The 27499-nt window shown below is 41.3% G+C and overlaps 1 protein-coding gene across 2 annotated transcripts in view; it reads right to left on the bottom strand.

The window, feature by feature from the left end:
- Positions 1-553: 553 nt before the first annotated feature.
- Positions 554-27499, bottom strand: part of LOC106569086 (beta-1,4-galactosyltransferase 2) — a 141538-nt gene continuing 114592 nt past the window's right edge. The window contains exons 4-7 of one of the 2 annotated variants that reach the window (XM_014140075.2): positions 26921-27108; positions 25045-25167; positions 15577-15681; positions 554-4201 (exon numbers count right to left, since the gene is read on the bottom strand). In XM_014140075.2, the coding sequence (XP_013995550.2) occupies positions 4051-4201; positions 15577-15681; positions 25045-25167; positions 26921-27108 (567 nt within the window). In that variant the 3' untranslated portion in view covers positions 554-4050. Of the gene's footprint in view, positions 4202-15576; positions 15682-23009; positions 23840-25044; positions 25168-26920; positions 27109-27499 lie in introns of those variants that run through there. The other variant, XM_014140076.2, reaches the window with a different exon arrangement.

Genomic DNA, 27499 nt, shown 5'->3' with positions numbered 1-27499 from the left:
GCCTCCCCTTAGAGGAGCAAAGTCGTTTTAGTGTTTCAATTTGAGCCGCAATGCAGTGTGGTGTTTCTTATCCTCGCTCTGACATAAATACTTACTAGTCGAAAGAACAGCAGTGGCTCAACCATTATAATTACTGATTTATAAAAAATTCTAATACAACTTTTTTTTACCGCTACCAATTCCACTTTGTCTTTAAAAGCAGAAGGAGTTCTTTCTTCAGTCTCAGCACATTTTCTATTTTCTATTACGCCCCAAAGACAGAGTGAATGAGAAATGTTTAAGAAGTTTCTTTGAATGCCATGGCAACTGGAAACTATGGAGGAAAAAAACTATTATTAGCCCCCATTGTCAGGACCGTGGACAGATCCATCCCAATGGCACTACTGTTCCCTACTTAGTGCACTACTTTTGCCTGAAGCCCTATGGGCCCTGGTCAAAAGGGGCACTGGACAAAAGTAGTGCACTATAAAGGGAATAGGGTGCAATTTGGGATGCAGTTGACAACATGCATGTGAAATCTGGCAAGGAAAAACAAACCAATCACATAAGTGTATCTCATTTACCATCAGATTTATTGATTGTATAGAAAAAGTAGGTTTGATATGACATTATGCATTCTATATAAGATATAATATTTTCAACATTCAATGTACAAAACCTAGATAGATACAGTAAATCTTTAAAAATGCACTCAGGCTTGAAGACCTGAGGCAGTCAGTAGTTGATGTTGTTCTCCAATGCCCTCATCCTATCTTGTTCCTGTTTCAGTTACCCACCACTTCCTTTAAACGACGGCTCTGACAATTAGGGAAAAGATTGCTCAATGAGCATTAGGTTCAAACATATAAGAAGGAGGAAGCTGTGCAATGTCTGCCAACAGGAGATGGATGAAGAGAGAACTTCAGACACACTCCAAAGGGTGGATAGTACATTAGCATTCCATCTGTCAGCTTTTCCTACTCAAGGCTGCATCAAAAACATGGTCAACGAAACAAGCTGATTCCCAGCAATTATTAGCAGGACAAACTGACAAACTGACAATTAGCAGGACAAACTGAAGATAATAATAGTTGACTGCGGGGAGGGTGGGAGCAGAGGGATGCAGCCAAAATGATTCCCTATTGCCTACATAGTGCACTACTTTTGACCAGGGCCCATAGGGGCCCCATAGTGCACTATGTGGGGAATGGGGTGCCATTTGGGACGCAGACGAGGAGTGATGCTTTATCACTGATTCATAGCTGGCGAGTTGTGAAAGAGAGAAACAGTCCTGGGAAGGATGTCTCTAAGCTTATGCTGAAAGGTCCCCCTGTCAATACGCATCATATCAAATCTATATTATACAGTACCTACAATGTTATACCACAGTCACTATGTGTGGGGTAGTGGGGCAGAATACAGCCTATAGGCCAAACAAGATAATATCATGGATATACCAATATGATTCATGATTAGATTGATACAATAGAACCAATAGGATGTATTATTCCTGTTATAGCCTACTTGGTTCATGATCTCCGTATAGATATCAAGTCAACAGAACAGACTGAGTTCTATTATACGTTTTCCTCTGTTCACAACACAAATTACATTATAATGCCTGTCCATGCACCTGTAATGATCGCTACGAGCTGTTGAGTGAGTCTACAAGTCTGATATGTACAGAAATCCCATCCTGTGGTCTACCATATAGTAAACCAAATATCCAACCATTTCTTGGACTGGAGTTATGATAAAAAAAAGTCAAATGATTTAATTTAATGAAACCAGTGAATACAACTTCAGTACCAAGTTTTTTTTGGGGGTTGTGTGCTGCATCAGTAGTGAGCTCGTTCTGTTAAACAGATTTTAGGTAATGAGGATGCTAGCTATATGTAAAAGCTCCTTCCCAAAGTTCCAAGTAGTATATTTAGCCTTTTGGAAAATTATTCCCTCAGCATTGAACATAAAAGCAGAAGCTTGGCAGCCTGATGAATCATACTATACTGGGACCATAGGCAGGAATATGTGAAATTCTAAGTCCTGTGGTCCACAGTCATCAGAGAGCAGTGCATACACAGTACATCCATTTGACAGTTACATTTAAATAGAGTAGTGTAAAAGGACATCAGTCTCCGGTGTTGAATGGGGAGTAGAGCATTCACTTTGCGAGGTGCTCTCTTTTCCAAGGGCGCAGCAACTCACACCAGTAGTAACAAACTGAAAAATGAAAAAGCAGAATGAGAGAGAAAGGAGAGAAGAGAGAGAGAGAGAGAGGATTGTTGAAATACTGCTGATATTTCTATAGAGGAGCTGTGTGCTTCAGATACAGCTGTCTGTGTATTCATCAGATGGCCAAGTACAGAAAAACATTGTGGTGTTCACAGACACACACGGCACAAAGAGAGAGATATGGCCTTGCCAGAGAGAGGAATAAAAGGCAGTGGAGGGTGTTGTCGAGAGAAAAAAGGGAAATGCACTCTATCTTTAAAAGACTCTTAAAAATAAACAGAGGGGAAACTGGTTGGTTGGGGCATCTCTAGATACTCACTGCCTCAAGCCTGGCCAAGAAAACCATTGATAATACAAAAAGATTTCCCCGTCACTTCACACAACAGGAATGTCATTAAAAAAAATCCCAAAATGCAGCATTCCTTATCATTGCCCCTCATAAAAATTCTGAAGGCATCAGTTTGGTGTTTAGGCAGTACAAAAAAAGGAGAAGAGAGTGAGAGAAGAGAAAGCTTACTTACTTAAGACGTTAAAAGGCTTTCATACACTGGAGGTGTTAATAGTAATACGATATTAGATTTGTTCTTACTGTATGTGGGCTAGTTTTCCATTTATTCTCGGGGAATCCACCCTGAGGAAATAACTAACTTCCGTTGTGTCCTTATCACCTCAGTGCAGTGTGCTTCTGCCTTTGAATGGATGGAATGAATGCTACAATGCAAATATTCACCATACTAGACTCTCTATCAACATCATTCACAATTTCCACTACTAGGTTATCAATGCCTTATCATTTTATTAATTTCGAAACTAAAACTAAAAAATTGAGTAAAGAGTCTTGTATTTTGAGCAAGAGATGATCCTCTTCTAAAACTGCCGGTATCCATTGTTAAACAGCAAAGGTTTAACCTCCCATCACTATCTACTGTAACCTTTGTGAGTGAGAATACGTCCGAACACGTCTGATGATCACCAGTTAGAACCCTGCCAGAAGTTCATCTTCTGTTCTATTTACTGGACCTCTCTTCTCCACAAACAGGTCCAAACCAGGTCCTTAGATAGTCATACCCATCCACTACTAGGAGGTCTTTATTCACTATATGTCTCTCAAACTTGTTTCCATCCACAGATAGTAACAATTCTTTGTCACAAAAAAAAAGAGACCAAAGAGAGACCGGAGTTGGTGCACAATGTCGCTCTGCTCCAGAACCATTTGTCAATGGCAGAGACATGGGAAATGGAGAAAGCCTGCGTTAGATGCAGGCACAGACAGTACACATTCATTTTGCGCCAATATAGTATGTTCTGATTGACAGATAGATTCTCACAGAGAGATCAGGGCTGCTCTTCTTGGTTCTGCTCCAATAACTCTGAATCCCAAACCCAACCCCCAGCGTGTCAACAATCCAATGTCGATATGACTCCCCTTGAACCCTGGACATCCTCATCCCTGTTGCTGTGTGTTTCATGTACAGTATGCACATTTCCAGAACAGCACTGTGGCTCCAGCCAGGAGAATGAATCTGATCTAATACATCCCCCCTCTTCATCTATTCCTGAGAGTTAGTCCCCCCAGAGTCAGCTGGTCAGCGTCCCAGGTTGGAGGCCTGCCGTAACCATTGAGCTGTGAGCAGTGTTGGACTGCAACAGGTATGTATCTCCACTCAGAGTGGGCTGTGAGGGATCTGGGCGGGCTCCTAGCCCAGGTCAGTGGGGGGTATCTGGGTCTGCGTCGGGCTGAGGGAGGTGGAGGCAGAGATGGAGGCTCTCTACTGTGCATTATCGTTCTCTGCCCCATCTCCCTCCCTCTCCATGTCCAGGCCGGGTCTCTCTATCTCTCTATCCCCTGAAAGGCCGGGGCGGGGGCTTGCCGATCTCCACAGAGATGTTGGTGTAGAGAGGGTACTTCTTAAACTGGAGCACACGGTACGTTAACGTGCTGATCCCATCTCTCTTCATAGTGTTCTTGGTGTTCTGGATCTTATTGAATCTGGAGAAGATGAAGAAAAAACTCATTATTATTATTACAGGGAAATGTTATCATTGTAGCAAGCACTGAAATGTTATTTTATGTTTTACTTTTTCATCATGGCTAACATACTGTACAGGTTGGTTTTGCATGTTTCTTGTTATTCCCATATTGGACAATAGGTGGTGATATGGGCATGTATTGGAACTCAGAGGACACATACAGGAGTCATCCAGCTGTAACAGTCATCCATTGTCCAATGCCGAGGCTACAATGCCCAATGGTTTTCTCAGATGTCTTTTTACTGTTTGAGAAGAACCATGGAGAAACTGCCTCAGTAGCTGTGTGCAGCGCATATCCAATCTTCAAAGAAATGTGAATGGCTCAAACAAGATGTATTTTTATGTGCTTTGACATTAACCCACTTCGACACAATCCAAGTCAACCCAAGAAGAACCCTGCAGCAGCAGCTAAACAGAGATTTCTATAGACACAGATCTAGTCAGGAATCTAAATTAAAGCTAAAATACTTTTAGGCTATGAGCCCTTTAAATGACAGGGGAAAGAGTGACAGAGAGAGAGGGGGGAGAGATTTATCTATAAAGAGGAGAGAAGATTAAAAAGCCTGACTGTGCTCTACTACTGTACTTAATCAGTCTCTCAATGATCTCACAACGAGGCCTGTGTTGGAGAGATCTGAGATATTCTCACATATTACTTAAATATGGACTGTAATAGTGGAAAACGGCATCTCTCAGAGTAAGGAGTCACACTAAAAGCTTCCCTAATTCATGTTTTGGTGCCTACTTATTTAGGCAAGGCAGCAGGCAAAAAAGCCATAAAACCACCACTTAACATGAGATGATTTATGATTGGATATTTGATGATGACGCTACTCTGTGGAAGGAGGAAGCCTTGAATCCACTGATTTAATATGCATGAGCCCCGGTGCAAGGCGTGCTAACTAATCTTTTGGACTTGTGATGAATGGTAGGCTTTCTTCTTTTGGCAAGCCTAATGTCTCATTACCATGTCTAAACCACATCTCCTACTTCCTACTGACCAAACAGAGCAGGGTGGGGGCAGTAACAGAGCTATAGAGGTAGTCAACATGAATCAACAAAAACATCCATGTTGGTAAACAGTAAACACTGACCGCAGTAGGAGATTAGAACCACTCTCTCCTGGATACACTGATGGATGCCCTGGAATGTGTGGAGGGTAAGATTGGTTTTCTAGCAGAATCTGCATAATTGTGGTAAACAAGGCTAATTTGTTGAGCTAAGAGTAATTTTGGAGGTCATAATGCTTTATCATGCGAGGACAGGTACAACATAATAATCAGAGTGCAAGGATAGAATAATGAGTTTTTTTTCAGGAAATAAAACAATTTTTAGAGACAGTGATTTAAAAAAAAAATATATTTATATTTTTTATTAGGATCCCCATTAGCTAACGCCGTAACGCTAGCTAATCTTCCTGGGGTCCAACACCAATTAACAAGACATTACAAACAACCACAATCAAGACTTCACAAACATTCAACAAGTAGACAATACAGACAATTAAAATACCTGACAGGAAACACATTTAACATTCAGTTGATGCTTTCTATTTGCTGTCCAGTCATATGGTCTATAGCATTAGATGTTTTTTGTAGTCTTTTCTTGAAGGTGTATTTACTTTTTGCCTGAAAAATATGGATTGATAAAGAGTTCCGTTCAGCTATGGCTCTATATAAAACTGTAGATTAAGGCGATTTGTCTTTGGCTTGGGTTGTCTTAGCTGCCCCGAATTTGCCTGTCTGGTTTGGTGGTTATGCGTGTTGCTAGTATGTACTAACTGGCCTTAAAAATACTGTGTTTAAAAAAATATATATAACATTCCAAAAGAAAATCAGAAGACTGGATAGTAATTTGTTTTTAACGTGAAGCCATGAGAGATTCTGATGCATTTGGATAAAATTCATACGGATAGAGCAATGAAGAGCTAATCTGGCAGCCCTGTTTTGAGAGATTTGGAGCTTTTTTATATCTTTCTTTGCTGCAGATGGCCATATAACTGGACAGTACTCTGAGTGTGATATGACCAGGGATGGAATCACCTGATTCAGTGTGCTAGATGTTACATACTCTGAACATTTTCTTGTAACAGCAATTCCCTTACCCATCTTAATAGCAATATTATCTATGTGTTCTGACCATGATAAAGCTGCGTCCTAGTAGATTCGTTTTTCTCACTTGCTCTACATGCGTTCTATTCATCGACAAATGCAATTGGGGATCATCAGTAAGCATATATCTTGAACCAAATACAGTACATTTAGTTTTAGAAACAAGACACTGTTGTTCTTCTTGTGCATCCTTCCTCTATGTACTACACACCACAGAAGGTGGGTGGCACCTTAATTGGGGAAGACGGGCTCGTGTTAATGACTGGAGTGGAATCAGTGGAATGGTATCAAATACATCAAACTCATGGTTTCAGGTGTTTGATTCCATTCCGTTTGCGCCGTTCCTGCCATTATGATGAGCCGTCCTCCCCTCAGCAGCCTCCATCATAATTGACGAGTATATGGGCTTATTATGACCTTATTATTAAAACATCAGAGGCTTTAATATCTTAACTCCAGTGAACCGGGCTAAAGGCCCTAAACATACTGATCAAAGCACCTTAAAACTCCTCAATTAATACCCAAGAATAAAGAGGCAAACTTCAACAGCACCAGTCCAGTAAATACGCTGGCAGAATTTTGAGCAGTGCTCTCTCTTTAAAAGGTTTGGCTATAAAAACCCAGATCCTTTCAAGGCCTTTCTACTTTCCTCCATTTCAAAACCCAAATCTCTCATTATACAAATCAAAACACTCTTCAAATAATCCCCATAGCATTTTAATGAGGGACAAACCTTTTTTTTGGGGGGGGGGGGGGTGTCCCTAATAGGGCTTTCTCTGTCTTTCTTTCCTCTTCAAGACATGAATGAATAATTTATTGGCCCCAAATAAATTGTATACATGGCACCTCAACTTTTGCTAAAGCCGAGGCTCATGGATCAGAACCAAGTCAGGCTGGAGAATAAATAAAGCTTTGTTAGAAATGCCAGTCAGCGGACGAAAGGCTATCTATCTATCTATCTATCTATCTATCTATCTATCTATCTATCTATCTATCTATCTATCTATCTATCTATCTATCTATCTATCTATCTATCTATCTATCTATCTATCTATCTATCTATCTATCTATCTATCTATCTATCTATCTATCTATCTATCTATCTATCTATCTATCTATCTATCTATCTGTCTGTCTGTCTGTCTGTCTGTCTGTCTGTCTGTCTGTCTGTCTGTCTGTCTGTCTGTCTGTCTGTCTGTCTGTCTGTCTGTCTGTCACACAGTGAGTCAGTGACAGATTCAATCAACCTAGTCATTGTCCTGTTGGAAGGTGAACCTTCGCCCCAGTCTGAGGTCCTGAGCACTCTGGAGCAGGTTTTCAGCAAGGACCTCTCTATACTTTGCTCTGTTCATCTTTCCCTCCCTCCTGACTTGTCTTCCCATCCCTGCCACTGAAATACATCCCCACAGCATGATGCTGCCACCACCATGATTCACAGTACAATCTTGGTTTCATCAGACCAGAGAATCTTGTTTCTCATAGTCTGAGTGGGCTGTCATGTACCTTTTACTGAGAAGTGGCTCAGTCAGAGTGACCATCGGGTTCTTGGTCACCTCCCTGACCAAGGCCCTTCTCCCTCGATTGCTGAGTTTGGCCGGTCGGCCAGCTCTAGGAAGAGTCTTGGTGGATCCAAACTTCTTCCATTTAAGAATGATGGAGGCCACTGTGTTCTTGGGGACCTTCAATGCTGCAGACATTTTTGGTACCCTTCCCCAGATCTGTGCCTCGACACAATCCTGTCTCAGAGCTCTACGGACAACCTCATGGCTTGGTTTCTGCTCTGACAAGCACTGTTAATGTGGGGGACCTTATATATACAGGTGTGTGCCTTTCCAAATCATGTCCATTCAATTGAATTTACCACAGGTGAACTCCAAACAAGTTGTAGAAACATCTCAAGGACCATCAATGGAAACAGGATGCATGTGAGCTTAATTTCGAGTCTCATATCAAAGGGACTGAATAATTATGTTTTTTTTAACACATTTGGAAAAAACAAAAACAAAAACGGTTTTCGCTTTGTCATTATGGGGTATTGTGTGTAGGTTGATGAGTAAAAAAATAAATGTAATCCATTTTAGAATAAGGCTGTAACAACAAAATTTGGAAAAAGTATTTGCGAATGCACTGTACATACACTACAGTACATTACAAAAGTATGTGGACACCTGCTAGTCAAACATCTCATTCCAAAATCATGGGTATTACAGTTTTTCTCCATTGGTTTGGCTCATTTCTTGAAACAGAAATGACATTCTCAAAACTACATGGACAAACCTCCAAACCACTTGGCAATTGTTCACAACAGAATTGAATTTCTCATTCATTTCATCAAATTGCAAATGTCTAAGTACATGTCTCAATGTCTCAGTACATCTTTGCAAATGATTAAGTACATGTAGCCTACATTTAGCACAATTTCCAAGTGAATAGATCTTATCGATCTAAACTGATTGTTGATTCTCAGTCTAATGGTTGTTCGCTCCAAAACGTGTCAGCGTCATTTCATTGTATAAGTCATCACATGCACAATAGTCTGTTCAATTGTCAAAATTAGTCAAGAACATAATACCATGAATACCATATATGAATCCCTTGGAACATTTGATACATTTATTACAGCAATTGACAGTCAGGTGAAACTAGACTAACGAAGGAGGAGTTTCACACATCTCAGATGACCAATCAAACAGTATGTTTAGTTACCTGACAGGTGCTGTCCATGACTGTGAATACTGCCAAACATGTATGTAAAGAGCTTGACCATGCAGGACCAGTACAATTTCTGAACATGGAGGCACCTGGCCAAGTAAATGAACAAGGGCAACTGCCTACTCGAGGAAGAGGAAGAGGAAGAAGAAGAGGAGGAGGAGGAGGAGTAAGGGTGCGTGGTGGTGGAATAGGGGGAAGAGGCCGAGGAGCACAAAGACACCATGCTGTCCCGGATGAAATTCGGGCCACAATTATAGACCATGTCATCAACCATGGCCTCACAATGGCGGAGGCAGGTCGCCGAGTGCAGCCTAATGTGCCTCGCTCAACAGTCATCCAAACCTTTCGCAGGGAAAACAGGTATGTAGTCAGTCAATGATGGAATTATATGTTGTATAGGACAGGACACTGTGCATAGAGCAATAAATATATTTATTTACACATTTACCTATTAATTTAGTGTGTGTGTGTGTGTGTGTGTGTGTGTGTGTGTGTGTGTGTGTGTGTGTGTGTGTGTGTGTGTGTGTGTGTGTGTGTGTGTGTGTGTGTGTGTGTGTGTGTGTGTGTGTGTGTGTGTGTGTGTGTGTGTGATAGGCCTACAGTAATATCTTACCTCAATGGGATGTTATGATACTAAAAATGACAAGAAAAACATTGGAGAAAATAAACTATGGAATAGTTTATTTTCTACAGTATTGATGATACAGTTTACAGTAGTATTCCAGTCACTGTGCAGTGATGCATTAGAATTGTGGTAAAGTTACTGTAAGTAAAACAACAATACAATTACATAGGTAACTCATTCTGTAAGGAATACATAAGGTATACATTACGAATGGAGTGTTGTCCTTTGACTTCTATATCTAGGATTGGACGACAACCTTGCACGGGTGGCAGAGGAAAACTTCTCAATGAACAACAAGAACAAGAGATCTGTAACATGGTGATGGCAAATAATGCCATCACATTGAGACAGATCCGCGCTGCAATCCTACACGACAATGCCATATTCCAAAATGTCAACTCTATAAGCAACTCCACAATAGACCGGATATTGAAGAAGCATCAGATGACAATGAAGCAAATTTACAGGGTACCATTTGAGAGGAACTCTGATAGAGTGAAAGAGCTGCGGTACCAGTATGTACATGTAAGTCAGTTACTGGTTGTCCATCATTATAACCTTTTTACAATTAAGCAGTGGTTCCCAAACTTTTTTGGCTTCAGTACCCACTTTACCTGATTTGTGTATCCAGGTAATCCAGGTATGGAAGTATTTGATTTATCTGACTTCAACATTTCGCCTAAAAACTGCAGCTTACTGTATGATGCAATTATCATTATAATCCTTATTTTGAAGAATATAACATACAATAAGAAAAGGGGTCAAAGAGCTGCAATTAGTGCCTCCCATGTAAATCTATCTAATACTGTGGGTTTTACTGTAACATTTCAGTAAGTCTAGTCATTGATGATTTCCCCCTCCCCTTTCTGTCAAATACCCCCTGTAGTACCTCTGCATAGGGGTACATGTACCCCAGGTTTGGAACCACTGGAGTAGTGGCCAGTAGTATATTGAACTTGTGGAGAACATAAAACATTCCTATGTAATTGTCTGTAACTGTAGTGTATGACTCTTCTGTATGACTGATTTGATGTTTTTCTTTTTTTACGCTATTGTAGAGAATAATGGCATTGGAAGGAAACGAGACCCATCACATCCTCGTGTTTGTGGATGAAGCTGGCTTCAACCTGGCCAAGGGCCGAAGACGTGGCCGTAATATTATTGGCCACCGGGCCACGGCGGATGTCCCAGGCCAGCGAGGGGGCAATATAACTATGTGTGCTGCCATATCTGAGAATGGTGTGGCCACTCACATCCCCAGTCTTGACCCATACAATACACAGAAGCTCCTAATCTTCTTGGACCGCCTTCATTTTGATTTGATCCCTGAAAATGAGAGAGGTCTCATAGGGCCTCACCTACCACAATATGTCATTGTATGGGACAATGTGAATTTCCACCGTGGCCCGCTCATCAGGGCCTGGTTCACTACTCATCCAAGGATGGTCATGGTGTTCCTACCACCTTACTCTCCTTTCCTCAATCCTATTGAGGAGTATTTCTCCGCTTGGAGGTGGAGAGTGTATGAGCATCGGGCTCAAGATCAGAGGTCCCTGCTCCATGCAATAGACGCTGCGTGTGAGGATATTACAGGAGATCAGTGTAGGGGATGTTTGCGACATGCACGCCGTTTCTTCCCTCGTTGCATCGCAAGGGAGAATATACGCTGTGATGTGGAGGAGAATCTGTGGCCAGACAGACAGCAGCGTGTGGATGGCCAGGAGGGTGAGGATGGTGGCCAGGAGAGGGAGGGTGAGGACAGCGACCAGTGAAGAACTGTTAGTTGTGAAACTCCAGCTTTATTTACAGCACTGTAGGCTGCATATCATTTTCATTGTTTTTTGTTTGTGTGTTTATATTACAGTATATTATGCTGTATACATTTTCTTTTTACTCTGATGTATGGAAGTTACTTTATGTGTGTGAATGATAATGGTTACAATTTCCTTGGCAGTATGAGTGCAATGTGTGATGTCAAACCTTGGAGGCTACTCTTACCCTAAAATCCTATTTCTTTTTTTCAGTTTTATACACAATTGTATTCTGTTAGCTGGACAAAAAACAGTACAGTAACCATTGTCAATGAAGGACTGGGCTAAGACTGAAAGGTGGACATGAGGGATATTTCAATGGTCCTCTGCCATAGTGACAAAACATCTAAACATTTTGACTTGCAGTGCTTACACAATGCCAAAGGGACAAAGCATTTTGGGGGCACTGACTGTTTAAATGAGAAGGACATTTAGTTTTGGTTAAAGCACCAAGAGTGTTGAGAACGTCCGGTCTGTTTCAAGAAATGAGCCAAAGCAATTGAGAAGGATCTTTGCCATTTTCGTGGCACTGACTCTTTATATGGGAAAGGAATTTAGTTTTGAAGCATGAGTGAACAGTTTTAGGAGAGATATGAGCTTTTGCAAGTGAGCTATAGTGTTGTGCTGAACTGTAAGACTGTTTTGCCAAATGATCTTAGAGTTTTGAGAATGTAATTTCTGTTTCAAGAAATGAGCCAAACCAATGGAGAAAAACTGTAATACTGAGTTGGTCCCCCCTTTGTTGCTATAACAGCCTGCACTCTTCTGGGAAGGCTTTCCACTAGAGGTTGAAACATTGCTGCGGGGACTTGCTTCAATTCAGCCACAAGAGCTTTAGTAAGGTCTGGCACCACAACCCCAGGTGTTAGATGGAGTTGAGGTCAGGGCTCTGTGCAGGCCAGTCAAGTTCTTCCACACCGATCTCGACGAACCATTTCTGTATGGACCTCGCTTTGTGCACGGGGGCATTGTCATGCTGAAACAGGAAAGGACCTTCCCCAAACTGTTGCCACAAAGTTGGAAGCACAGAATCGTCTACAATGTCATTGTATTCTGTAGTGTTAAGATTTCCCTTCACTGGAACTAAGGTACTGCTCCAGAGTCCAATGGCGGTGAGCTTTACACCACTCCAGCCAAGTCTTGACATTGCACATGGTGATATTTGGCCTGTGTGCGGCTGCTTGGCTATGGAAACCCACTTCATGAAACTCCCGACGAACAGTTCTTGTGCTGACGTAGGCAATTTGGAACTCGGCAGTGAGTGTTGCAACCTAGGACAGACGATTTTTACACACTACGCACATCAGCACTCGACGGTCACGTTCTGTGAACTTGTGTGGCCTACCACTTTGCGGCTGAGCCGTTGTTGCTCCTAGACGTTTCCACTTCACAATAACAGCATTGACAGTTGATCGGGGCAGCTCTAGCAGGGCAGAAATTTTACAAACTGAGTTGTTGGAAAGGTGGAATCCTATGACGGTGCCACGTTGAAAGTCACTGAGCTCTTCAGTAAAGCCATTCTACTGCCCAATGTTTGTCTATGGAGATCGCATGGCTATGTGCTCGATTTTATACACCTGTCAGCAACGGGTGTGGCTGAAATAGCCGAAGCCACTAATTTGAAGGGGTTTCCACATACCTATGTGTGCAGGATAGCTACATCTCTTATAAATATGTTATAAGTAGGGTGACCACATGTCCTGGATTCTGTTGGACAGTCCCATATTTTGTCCCTTTGTCCTGCATCAAACAATCATGTCCCACATTTTATCAACACATTCAAACACCACTAATTTACAAAAAAAGGCCGATATGTCCCGTATTTCAGTCAGACATTCTTACTTGTATCTTTTGCAGCAGGGAGGGAGAGGCAAAGCGAGAGGTTTCACTCTCGCCAAAATCTTCCAAAATAAGCCCAATGTGTTTCTATGGGCTTATTTTGGACCTAAACTTGTCGCCTGCCTTCCCATCTTTGGGACAACGACTGCCATAGTTAGGGCGGAGACATAAGCATCACGTCATAATAGATCTGTTTGCAGTCATGTTGAATTTTTTTATAAGATGTATATCATAAGGATGTGGTACTGGGGATGTTAAACACTTCTCCAATCGTTGTTGAGATCTGATATTCTGCGCAGCGCAAGGTCAGACGTAGGCCAATGTAATATTGTCAATCAATCACATTGGTCAAATCCTTTCGATCTAAATTCCAGCTAAACTTGGAAAGAATGTTTAACTACTTACAAAAAGCCTGCTTCTGACGAAGAGCTACAAAAGTAAGTAAATAGCCGTATTAGACTGAAAAGATATTAGGTGATTTCGTTCAACTTGTGAGGTTCTCCATGCTCATTAGTTGCTCATTCAACATATTTGCTGCTACTTCACTTAATCCCGGTTTCAAAGTGTTACATTCCCAGACCAACCAGAAATGTTAACTTGGTCAAGTATTCCCAGACGTTCATAAAACAGCCACACACATTAGGTATCTCGTTACTGCATGACTACATTTTGAGCGAGGCAAAGGAGTCGCCTATAGTTGTGCTTCAATTAGCTTGTTCGGTGCAGTGTGAGTTTTTTTTTTTGAGGGGGGGGCTGCCAAATAATAAATATACCATGCTTTTTCCCCGCAATGGGGTATTTTAAATGATTGGGGTATTTTAAAGTATTTTAAAGATTCAAGACATTTGTTGCGTCAAATGGGACCCTATTCCCTATATAGTACACTACTTTTGACCAGGGCCCTGAGCCCTATGGGCCCTGTTCAAAAGTAGTGCACCATAAAGGGGATAGGGTGTCATTCAAGATGCCTCATGTTGCATGGTAAGAACTTTGATCATGTATTACCCCATCAACTTGTCACCACACAGCCACAAGCCAAACAGACAACAGCATGCTTCCCTGGCTCTGTCAGCACAGCAAACCCCTCTTACATCAATGTGTTTCAATTCATTAGGCGCAGTCATAGGCGTGGGAAGTAGTTTGGAGGTGGGGGTGCTGCAATATTTATTGGGGGGTGCTGGAAAAAAAAGTTTTGCCCGCGCTGCAGAGGAAGAGGTTTCGCTCTCGCCAAAATCTGTACAAAATATATTGATCCTATTATTATAAAAAAAAAATATATATATATGTATATATATATAATAATATTAATAATATTACATTTTTTTTATTCATATTTTTTATGGGGTGCTGCAGCATCCTCAGCACCCCTACTTCCCACTGCTATAAGCGCAGTAACAACAAATTCCTTTTAATTCAGTTATTCTCTCATCTCCCATGGAAATTAGTTTATCACGCTCTCGAGCTTGCGATGCAAGGGGTCTGCATTGGTTCATTATTAGTAATGTATGAGGCACTCATCAGAATGATTGTTGTTTTCTGTGGCTGTTATCTTCGCACACTGGGAGTCCTAGGGACTGAGAGTTCATGGAAAACGAATAACAAGAGTAGCCCAAGGATTAAATGGCCACCCGTGGTTTTTTGGCCTTTCTATCATGGTAAGAGCCAGCAAGGGGGTTAGATGTGATCAATAAAAGTCTGTAAATTCTACAGTGAGTCCATTCATGCAATGCAATAACTGTTTTGCAAATTGCAGCTCAGCTCTGTAGGGTTCTGGCTTTAGGAACAATCACAACTAACAGCGCTGCATATAGCCATGCTGTTATCGATCTGCTCTTTTTAGAGTCATTGATGGGTTGGCTATTCATGCATGAAAGAGCCCTCTTAGTGGTGAATAAACAATGATAATCAATTTCTATGAGGGGTTATTTTCCTGCCAAATCTATGGGATGGGGGATTCATCTTAGAGCAGCCTTCAACCGTAAGATGGTAGTATAATGTGTGAGTGTGAGACAACCTTTATCAAAAAGACAACTTTGGTAACTGAGAAAACAATAGCTACAGAACCTGCACTTTCTGTACCTTCTATAGTTAGAATGAATGCTGTGTTTAGGGAGGAAAAGACAGCCTGGTCCTAGATCTGTTTGTGTTGTCTTGCCAACTTCTATGTCATTGTTGGCAAGACAGCACAAACCGATCTGGGGCCAGGCTAGTGTCTAGGGAGGAATCAAAGGCAAACCTTTGTGGGTTGGGTTCATTGTGCTTGTCTCTTTCGTGTTTGATCATCCTGTAGCGGCCGATCCGGACGTCCGGTCGAACCACCTTCATCCCGTTGAGGGTGATCCTACAACAGAGGAGTCATGCTTTAGAAAGAATCAGTTAGAGTGTGCCTCCCAAATGGCAGCTTATTCCCTACATAGTGCACTACTTTTGCCCAAAGCCCTATGGGCCCTGGTCAAAAGAAGTACACCACATAAGAAATACTGTCGGTTGCCAATTGGGAAGTCATAACTGCTCCAAAGCAGCTGTAGCAATGCCAGCCATGACGAGCCACTGCAATAGCAATCTCGAGTTAAGCTTCAGCTGTAATGCAACAGAAATGGGGTAAAGCAAGGCACTGACTGTACAAACCAATCTGTAGACAACCAATCTGTACAAACTATCCTAGACCTAGATGGAGGAAAATAAGAAATTATATTCATTCACGCAGCGACATGGAACCGTGTGTGTGTTTGGGTGTTTACAATGTTTGGTCCCCAAGATGGGATGAAATGGTTATATTTCACTCTGTAATGCTCTGATTCATTCTAAATCTCCTGTGTTATTGGTGCAGCCAAGCCTGACAGTTTGTATCTGTGGGCCTCGCTCTTACTGACTGACAAACAAACAGCAAAACACATTGCTTCTGCATCCCGCCATCAAAGCCTCATTAGCCCAGATGAGAAGAAAATGCCAAGCCAGTCAAAGAAAACATTTATGAAAACAAATTCAGTAGAACAGATTGAAGAGAATCCAGGCTCTTCCCATTAAGTGTCTCTTAGCTTTCCTGAAGAGACCAGCCTAAGCCGCCATGCTAACTGTCTTGGAAAACAAAGCCATTTGTTTGAGTAAAATGCTGCTTCCAGCTGCTTGATTGCTTGAAGAATGAGGTCATTATAATATCCCCCCTTGCCTCTTTATCCGTGTAAAGCCCCTGGATAAAAAAAAATGACCCTCCCTGCATTTGTCATGTGAGCCTCACGTTGCTCCAGCTGGGTCACTAAGCTAGCTTCTGCCTCTCTCTCTGAACCTCCCTCTTTCTCTGGAGTACACGGAGATCAATAACATAAACAGTGTGTTTGTGCGCACGTGAGTGCGTGTTTGTCTGTCTGTCTGTGTGTGTGTGTGTTTGTGTCCGTGTGTGTGTACAGTAAGGGTGTTTGTGTTGTGTTAGGGTTTGTGTGTTTTCTGCAAGTAAAAACAGTGAGAAGGTTTGGTAATACATAATGCAGAGAGTGGATTCAAAATATTCCCCTTGTGTATTCTTGACCCAGAAACAATAGCACTAAGGATTACCTGTTTAAAAAAATCGTATAGGTTAAAATCAAATGTTATTTGTCACACATTTCAACAGGTGTAGACTAACAGTGAAATGCTAACTTACAGGTCCTTTTTCAAAAAAGCAGAGTTAAAGGCAAAAAAATTCAAATAGAAATAGTGACACAGTGAATAACAAATAACAATGACAAGTAAAAACAACATGGATATATACAGGGAGTACCAGTACCGAGTTGATGTGCAGGGGTATGAGGTAATTGAGGGAGCTATATACATATAGTGGCGGCAGGTAACCTAGTCGTTGGAGCGTTGGGCCAGTAACTGAAAAGTTGCTAGATTGAATCCCCGCGCTGACAAGGTAAAAATCTGTCGTTTTAAACAAGGCAGTTAACTCACTGTAGGGTTAAAGTGACTAGGCAACAGGATAGTTAAGGCAGCAGTGGGTAGCTATTTAGCAGTCTTGTTTAGAAGAACTGAAGTGGGTGTCTGGGATGATGGTGTTGTGAGCCATGACCAGCCTTTTAAAGCATTTAATGGCTATAGATGTGATTGCAACAGGGCAATAGTTATTTAGGCAGGTTACCTTGGCGTTGTTGGGCACGGGGACTATGGTGGTCTGCTTGAAACAAGTTGGTATTACAGACCGGGTCAGGGATAGGTTAAAAATGTCAGTGAAGACACTTGCCAGCTGGTCAGCGCATGCGCTGAGTACTCATTCTGGTATTCAGTCTGGCCCCCCCGGCCTTGCAAATGTTAACCTGTTTAAAGGTCTTACTCACATACGCTACAGAGAGAGAGTTCACACAGTCGTCTGTAACAGCTGGTGCTCTCATGCATGGTTCAGTGTTGCTTGTGCCACTGACTTAGTCAGCTTTAATTCCAGTTTGTCTACAAATTAATAACTGATATGTTGGATTCAGGTCTCCATCTCAATCAAAAATCTGAGTTAGAGAACAGCACTAAACCGAATAAAACTTTAAATGCACTTTAAATATTATTGAACTTACATTTTTGGTTGAGATGGAGATGTGCATCCAACTGGAATTAAAGGCGACTAAGACAGTGGCACAGATGGAATTATCCAAGCAGAGGATACATCTCCTTCTAATGCTGATATTTGGTTGTGTCGACAAACACAATTCAATATCACTAAATATCATTACATTTGAAATCAACCAGAGCTTGAAACCCTAGGCATATTGTATTGTCTATTTTTAGTTGAATTCTTGGTTGATTTGAAACAATATTGTTGACTATATAGACCTAAATAGCATCATTTATGATATATGAGTGATAAAATATGGTCAAATTTAATTTTCTCTGTTAAACGTAACCTTTAGAATGACTTCGATAGCAACAGTGAATCTATTTCATTTTTAAGTGGAGATCTCTCAACAATAACTCTCACGATAGCAAAGTCAGGGACAAATATCATAGCTAAGCAGGGCTGGGTTTGGTTAAAACCCTGGATGAGAGACCAAAGGGTAGCTATAGATAGATAAATTCTCCAGAAATAAGTGCTGCCCAGCCTATTGTATGTTGCTCTGATAGCGGATATAACGTTGAAGATCTGACATTGTTTTAAAGGTACAAAGGTTTGTCTATATTGAAATTTGGTTACCATGATGACATAATCCTGTGGTTGAAATTTCATCCTCAAAACAACCTGTTCACATGGATGACTTTTTTTCAAATCCAATGTATTTTCCACGTAAATTCCATGTCACAATATGTTGACAAATTACATTAAAACAACATTGATTCAACCAGTTTGTGTCCAGTGGGATGGCTCTGGTCAAAATGAGTGTACTGTGTAGGGAATATGATGCCATTTGGGATGAAGCCTACTGTATGCAACAGGGTGGCATTTAGCCTAGTGGTTAGAGCGTTGGGCCATTAACTGAAAGTTTGCTAGATTGAATCCCTGAGCTGACAAGGTAAAAATCTGTCGTTCTGCCTGAACAAGGCAGTTAACCCACTGTTCCTAGACAGTCATTGTAAATAAGATTTTGTTCTTAACTGACTTGCCTAGTCAAATAAAAATGCAACCAGAACAGGTATGTATACCTTGCTCATTTAGGGCTTGGCAGAAGCTACTAAAACTAACTGGGTCTGTGTTAAATACTATATACCTACATGATTATCATTCAGTCCAGCTGGAAACTGAACTATTCAGTGACTTATTTGGCTTCAGGACATTCTGTAGTGTTAACTGTGGTTTCAAGGTATCAGGTTGAAAAAGCTTCAACCATCTGCAGTGATTTCAAGGAGATAAGAGGGCAGGCAGGGGGATGGGCACAGTCTCAGCTATATCTCCCAATCAATGGTTAGGCTTGGCTGGGTAATCCAGGTGTGAGTTAATCAATACTATGGTACTTAGTTTGCAGAGTAAGCTGAGGATGTTGGGTCCTTAAGGACCACCAAGTGTCTGAAAGAACTTTCAAAAGAATTGATTTAACTAGATTTTTTTCTACCAAAAGAAGAATGGACCGACATCAGGAGGAGGTAAGGCATACATCCTTTTTTTGTACCATTTCTTTACTTTAGGACAAGTTGAAGAGTAAATATTTGGACACGTTCCGGGAACAGTCTTCACCAGAGACCTTGATTGATTGCAAGATGTAGTGTCCGTGACATGAGCTGTACTGTATGAAACATGGGCCAACAACATGGGCTTCTGACAGGTTTTCTTTATAATTTAGTGTTCTGTTTAGTCACAAGCCATGGGGATCCATGTGCTGCTGCTGCACCCTTCGACTCATTAGCTTGACTTCTCTCTTCCATGCTGCTGTCTCAGACCAGCGAGCACACAAAATTGGCTCAATCGTATTGAACAGCGCTGTGTGCCAAGGATCTGTGGGCCCTTTCATTCAGAACCAGATTCCTTGAACTCCATCAAACCTTTTCAAAACTCTCAGAGGGGCCATGATGAAGAGAAAGCATTGAGCGATATAATATAATAATATAATACAAAGCATTTTCGGTAGAAAATAAAAAGGAGAGGAAAAACAGCCCTCTGACCTTTCACAACAGATTTTTTTTATATCTGTTCTTCACTCTGCTTTCAGGCACAATGACATAAGATTTTCTTTGTCGAGAAGCAAAATATCTGTTTCCCTAAATTAACATTGCCCTTGAACGCAAAGTATTATTCAGGCATAGCGAAAGGGGAAGAAACAGAAGCACGATTACATTGTCAGTTGTGTGTATGGTTGATGTATGGTTGACATTCCTGCAAAATGGTTTCTCTCTCTCAATACATACACATTGCAATGCTTGTCCCTTTGTTGACTTCCTTTGTATTCTCACATTGCCACTGATATCATTCACTCTCTGTGTACTTGTTAAATATTGCAACAAAAAATAATTGTTTTCCTGAGTGGTAATTTTGATACACATGTCTGGACAGCTAATTTGGCCTTGCGTGCCCTTTTGATTGAATTAATGAAGAATTTCTCTAGCTTTTTTTTCTCCATTTCTCTCCAGTCTTTATTAAATGCATTAGACTCTTGTAGTCCAGGGGAATTGGAATCTGCGGCATTACCTCATCAGAACCGAAATGAATGGAGTGCTGCTGAGAAAGAAGCCATTGGGGAGAGATGAGGAGATGAGTGGAACGAACCTGAAATCGCTCATGTTGGATTGAGTGTGTGCTCTGTCTGTCTTGCTGACTGCAGTGGTTCAATCTCTGCTGCCTGCCTGCCCACTCTCTATCCACTCCCTCCTGTCTCCCTCTAATTAGAAATAGCACACAAGGGCAATCGTGAAATGAGAGTCCTGCCAAAGCTGGCATTTTTCTCCTCTATCTCCCTCCCTCTATTAAAGATGTAAATGAAAATGTAAAGACAGAACACAATAGAGTGACACTGTGCACTATGTAAATGTAGAATAGATAGTGTCTGGACTGTTGATGTTTGTTAGGGAAAGTCCTATGATAGTTAACGTATTTCCGGACCACTTATGCCCATGAAATAGGCTATGACTTGGGATTGTATATTTCTCAGTATCAGCCAGGTGTACGTCTAGGCCAGGGAGAGCACTTGTCACCAGACAGAGCCTGTCTGTCTGTTTGTCACAAGAGACAGTCGGAGCTCTGACAGTTAGTCACCTTGTAGTAGAAGTAAATATGAGGGAACTAACTGTCCCTCCAGGTCCCTGTTTCACTGCACAGATGCTGACAGCCAAGGAGTTGCCCATCCAAGACACTGGATGGATCTGCTGCTCTTCAGTTGTACGTACATGCCCAGGAGGGGTGATAGGAGGGATGATAGAGAGAGCACAGTTCCCGCTCAGCCCAGTCAAAACTGTTCGCTGCTCTGGCACCCCTATGGTGGAACAAGCTCCCTCACGACGCCAGGACAGCGGAGTCAATCACCACCTTCTGGAGACACCTGAAACCCCACCTCTTTAAGGAATACCTGGGATAGGATAAAGTAATCCTTCTAACCCCCCCTAAAAGATTTAGATGCACTATTGTAAAGTGGTTGTTCCACTGGATATCATAAGGTGAATGCACCAATTTGTAAGTCGCTCTGGATAAGAGCGTCTGCTAAATGACTTAAATGTAAAATGTAAATGTTTTTTAAGTATCCTTCCATTCCTGTTGCTGGTCTCAGGGTGAAAGGGCTCTACAGGAAGCAGGGAAAATACTGTCATCTATCTGTTTTGTCCAGTAATGCCAAAATCACCTCCAGCTATTTCTGTTTACCCTTCCTTCCTTTACTGAATGAAACTGTATAGTGATGACGGAGCTCAGTCTCAGCTCTATCTCCCAATCAATGGTTAGCCTTGCCTGGGTAATCCAGGTGTGAGATAATCAATACTATGGTACTTAGTAAACTGAGGATACTGGGCCCTTAAGGAACACCATAGAGTTCAATTAAGTGTCTGAATGTACATTCAAAATAATTTCATTAACTAGATTTTTTCTAACATAAGAAGTAGAATGGACAGACATCAGGAGGACGTAAGCTCAAAGCAGTCCATTAAAATAACGCCAGAAAATAACCCCCCTTTTCCCTTTAACTGTTTATTTGAGATGGGGTAAATCAACCCAGGCATTTTTCTGAAGACGTATGATTATTAAAAAAAAGTGGAGAAGTTGGCACCGTCTGTAACATGAGGTATTCCCTCCAAGCAAATCATAAGGGATTTTCCCCAGCAGGTTGTGACAGCATGCCACAGTTCCAAAAAGCACTACAATTAACAAGGAACTCCCCACAATATTGTGCTGCAGTTCACGCAAGGCTCTGAGTGCACTACCATGCATCACCACTAGTTGTGCTATGCTATCACTGGAGTTACAACACAGTATAGCCTCTGCAGTCTAACCAAGATATGATGTAAATGACAAAATGGAAATATCACAAAATACACTTTGAGGTCTTAACACATCTTAATACATTATGAATTATACATTGGGGGCGGCAGGTAGCCTAGTGGTTTGAGCGTTGGGCCAGTAACCGAAAGGTTGCTAGATTAAATCCCTGAGCTGACAAGGTAAAAATCTGTTGTTCTGCCCCTGAAAAAGGCAGTTAACCCACTGTTCCTAGGCAGTCATTGTAAATAAGATTTTGTTCTTAAGTGACTTGCCTAGTTAAATAAAGGTTAAAAAAAATTATGATTCATAAAATATATGTTTTGTCTTTACTGCTCTAACAATAACTGTGGTTGGATTCTTGGTGACTGTGCTCTTCTGAACTACAATATGTCAACACAGTAACACACTACTCCCCTTAATCACTCTAATCCCAGTTAGCCTCTCTCATTGCTGGAAGATCTGTTGTGCTACATCACAGAGTGTGTGAGGCATCAGCTATTATTACAATATGGGATTGTGAGCCAGTATGCCAGTGCCACATAGTGCACTCCAGGCAGGTGCAGTCCCTGCTTTAGGCTGAACCCACTGAACCTTACTGTCACAAAGGAATCACACTCTCTCTTTCTCTACAAGTCATAGGAGTCATTCCATGTCATTTCAGCAAGCAATGACACCCACCATCTCAGATTGTTCTGAAGTTTCTGTAGATAAAAACAGGTAATATTAGCATTCATTAAACATTATTTTGTTGAAATTGTATTTGAGCATATGGAAATGAAAGGTGCTACACATATTTTTTTATATATTTTTATTTTAGCATTGTAATTTCAGAAAATGTCCATAACATATCTGCCACTAATATTGGAATCATAGTGTTTCACAGTATTACTTACATGTCAGTGTTGAGATTGTCTGTGATATTCACCTATTGATTTCTCCCGCCGGAGCGCCATTTGTTGTCATACTGGGAAAGCTGTTATGACTTTGTGGCTGGGTTTTCTACATTACATAGTATGGAGAAGCAATACTACAAGCCATAGCGTCATGCTACTTGTCAAACATAGAGAACTGGTATACTGGTTGTTGGGGTGGGATTGGCATAGGGTATGGGGGGTCCGTGGGTGGCTTTTGACATTTTGTTGCAATTCCTTTGTGGCTTACTCATTGGTAGGAAGAAGTTTGGTCCAAATCGGATGTTGGGTACTATATTTATTGAATATTATCTGAATCCTATAAATTAAAATGGCACATTTGGGTGCAATCAATTAGTTTAATTTCTCAGAGATCAAATTATATTTAAACAAAATAATGTTTCAGGAATGCTAATCGTATCTGTCACTAACTACAGAAACGATTTCAGAACAATCTGAGATGGTAGGTGTCAAAATCCTCTTTCTTGTGTTTTTTTTTAATATGGAATGACCCATATGCTAGCCTACAAAGAAGATGTAATTTTAAAGAGAGAAGAGCGCTGTCACTGACATCCCTTGGACCTCTGATCAACAGACTGTGGGCACGGCCTCAAAGCACTGAGCAGGGACATGGACTCCCCCGAGCTGGGATTGTGTTGGCAGGCCCCAATTTGGGCTAGGATGCCATGTCCTGTAGCAGCTAGACCCAGGGAAAGGAGCCATCCCCACAGGGGCTGTAAGAGAGGGGGAGAGAAAGAGAGACACCAGCAACAGCCCAGGCCCCATCACTCACACATCACCATCTCACTGAGTGCCTAGGGGAGAGACCTACAGCATCCCCCTAGGCACAGCTCAGTCTGGGGCTGTATCCCAAATGGTACCCTATTCCCTATATAGTGCACTACATTTAACCAGAGCCAAAAGTAGCACACTATATAGGGAATAGAGTGCCATTTGGGATACAGCCTGAGTCTATTCACTCTGCGGCAAGCTAGCCTAACACCATCATCATCAGTCCCCTCTCTGCCTGGCCATGAGATCCAGTGTATATTCAAGGACATTTCAAATTGCTTTATATAAAATTGTATTAAAACAAGTGAGCCCTGAAAATGTTCTAGATTTCAATGAAAGACAACCTTTATGCTCTTTTATATATGCTTATTTTGGTGTCTACAACGTTGAATTTAGCCTTTCATGCTCATGTATTGGCATAAGCAGCAGCATTCAGGAGGATAATATCCCAGCGCATCCCACATCATCCACTGAAACAAAAATAGCTCTGTTGAAGAAAACATCTCAGGGGAAATCTTGATGCTTTAATGGATCAAATCTATGGCAGCTACTATCATGCTATTAAAGTTTTGACCGTCTGTGAGCTAGCAGCACTGCGAGGGAATGTGGTCGGGAAGAACAATGACATTCTATCTGGACATTCAGGAAAAAAGTATTTCAATGATAAAGTAAAGTGACAGGCCAGGCATACACTTTGCGTTTAATAAGACCTGTAGCTGTGCCTACTTCACTCTTTTAATACCTCATCTGTGCCTTTAGAATGTTATCAGCATTAAATAATTCAAAGCTGTTAAAGTACAGCTGTTAAAGTAGCGATGACTGATACTGCTCCCGAGTGGCGCAGCAGTCTAAGGCACTGCATCTCAGTGCAAGAGGCATCATTACAGTGCCTGTTTCAAATCCAGGCTGTATCACATCCGGCCGAGTCCCATAGGGCGTTTGGCCAGGGTAGGCTGTCATTTTAAATAAGAATTTGTTCTTAACTTACTTGCCTAGTTAAATAAAGGTAAAAGATATTCTAACCAATATGCAAATTACTGTATCAGCTATAATCTAAATGTCAAATAAATTGGCTGCACCATTCTTTTTCTGGTACTGTGCTGGGATTGATGGGTGTTTTTGGAATATTTCTGCTATGCAGTCTTACCTGTTATAGATATCGTCATCCTCTCCTCCCCAGCCCCAGTACTCGTTGGGGAAGCCATTGATCTTGAGAAACTGTTTTTTGCTCAGCCCAGAAACCCCGCCAAAGTACCCCGCGTAAGGAAGCCTGCAAGGGGAAAATAACTGTCAAAGCATTGAGGCGGTTGTCAGATTTGAGGTTTATTACAGATCCTGGATTTTTTTTAAAACAATCCTGTCAAATATGGATACTCTACTGTATTGCATTCAAGACAACAGAAAATTACAACATAACATATTTTGTATTCATGCACTTTATGTGTATACTGTAAGAATGGGAGAAGAAGTAACTAAATAAAAAAACATAAATTAACAATGTATTGTTTCTATAGCTACAGTAGCTCGGATTGCTTCAAAAGTTAAAGAGAAAAAGTGTCACTTGATGTGAGGTGCTATTATTTATGCACATGACGTGAAGATATGCAGAAGGTTTGGAGATGGAGAGAGAGCCTTTCTACAGAGCCCCATTGTAATGTTGCACGGTGCAGAAGGTTAGCCGAGTATCATGGCGGGTGCCTGGAGTCTGCCTCAGGCCAGTGGTGAGTGTGTGTGTGTGTGTGTGTGTGTGTGTGTGTGTGTGTGTGTGTGTGTGTGTGTGTGTGTGTGTGTGTGTGTGTGTGTGTGTGTGTGTGTGTGTGTGTGTGTGTGTGTGTGTGTGTGTGTGTGTGTTTGTGACGTCAGACAGAGCCAGCGACAGGGAGCTTTATGTAAAAAGACAACAAGCAAAAAACTAATGAGGACATCTGCTGTAGCAGCAGCCTTTCACACAAACAATATAGAGAAAATGTTGTGTGTGTGTGTGTCCTTGTATGCGTGCATCCGTGTCTGTGTGTGAGTGCTTGCATGCATGTGTGTTTCTAAGCAGCCTATTTGCTGGAGGATGTGTGAGTTATTAGAGAAAGTAATGTTGCAGCCAGGAGAAAGCCCCTCTAGTGTGAATTCCATACAGTTTAGAAATGGGATTATCATCACAGTTTATTGATATTAGCAGTCAACGCTGGTGCATTGAGGGACTTGCATAAGATGTCTAGCAAATAGGCTGCTTAGTCCACATGCACTGGATAGAAAGCCTGGCTAGATGCTGAGGAATTGTGTTCAATCAATCTGTCACAAATTATACAGTAATTCTAATTCCATATCCAAGCAGGTAAAATGGCATTGGGGTGAATTTGTCTGTTAGGCATGGGTGTCTTGAGGGCTTTTTGTAACTATATGTCAATTTGAAGGCTATAAAGTATGTGGATAGGGCTGAGTTAGATGTGAGAAAAGGCTAACTTTAACTCAAGTTGATGTTCACTGACATCAGAATGAAGCAGTGGGTATCAGTGTACAGTAGGGGCAGGACAAATTCACTGGATAAAGTTGTGGGTATTCAATTTGACATTAAAATGCTTGTGTTATCAACAGCAGGTAAAGTTATTCGTAAAATGATACCACCAAAAAAACGTCTTGACTCCTGACAATAACAAAAGCGATATAGAATAATGTGTTAGGATTGGGTTGCTCTTTGGCCCCACACAGAAAATGAAACATCAGAGAGCGCTGGGCGAATTTTCTGGATTCCAATGAAAGACAGAGGGAAAGTTCACCTTAAAGTCAGTCAAAAGAACTGGAGATGAGTCTCCAACAGTACTTTTGGTTACATCATCCTGTACAGATCATGTGTGCAGTCCCAAAAGAATATCTTCAAACTTTTATATGAGGACTATCCCTTTAAAAGCATATACCTTTACAAATTAATAAACTTAAGATGGTAGGAGAATAGGTTCAGAAAATGAATAACAGATTTATTTTAGAGTAAATATACATGAGAGTGAGAGTACACAATACAATTGACCTACCTAAAGCCAAACTTGTCCATAGCGATGGCAAAGTGTCGTGGCTGGTCGTAACAGTGGTAGAGGTTACGGTCGTCCATAGGGATGAGGTCCACGTCGCTGAAGATGAAGCAGTCATACTCTGCATCCTTCAGGGCCTCAGTGTAGCCCACGTTCAGGAGCTTGGCTCTGTTGAAGGTTTCCTCACCAAGCTGCAAGATAACATCGAGAAAAAAAACTGGTCAGAAACTGATGGACACTGAGATTTAAGTGAATTCAGTTATATTTTGCCATAGTTCATAATGGGTTCTGAAGGATGAATTTGCAAGCCTCAATTTAACGTGTTGATTGATGTTCCTGTCAGACCATCTTGTGCATAAGGACAGTTTAGACAAAGGTCCATGTTGTAAAGAACTCTACATGAAGAATGGCCGTCATTAGATGTCTGACATCTAAAAATAAACAATGTTATGTAAAGAAAAATTACACATCACAACATGCTTCGCTTATTTTGATTACAGATCCAATCAGAGTGTCGCAGGTCAAGTACCGTACCAGTTTTAACATTTGAACTCATAATCTAGTTCAACACATAATCCCTTG

This window comes from Salmo salar, chromosome ssa14, assembly GCF_905237065.1.
Source record: "Salmo salar chromosome ssa14, Ssal_v3.1, whole genome shotgun sequence".
In the NCBI taxonomy this organism is placed as follows: domain Eukaryota; kingdom Metazoa; phylum Chordata; class Actinopteri; order Salmoniformes; family Salmonidae; genus Salmo; species Salmo salar.
Note: the sequence above shows the minus strand (reverse complement) of the source record. Positions and strands in the feature narration are given on the sequence as shown.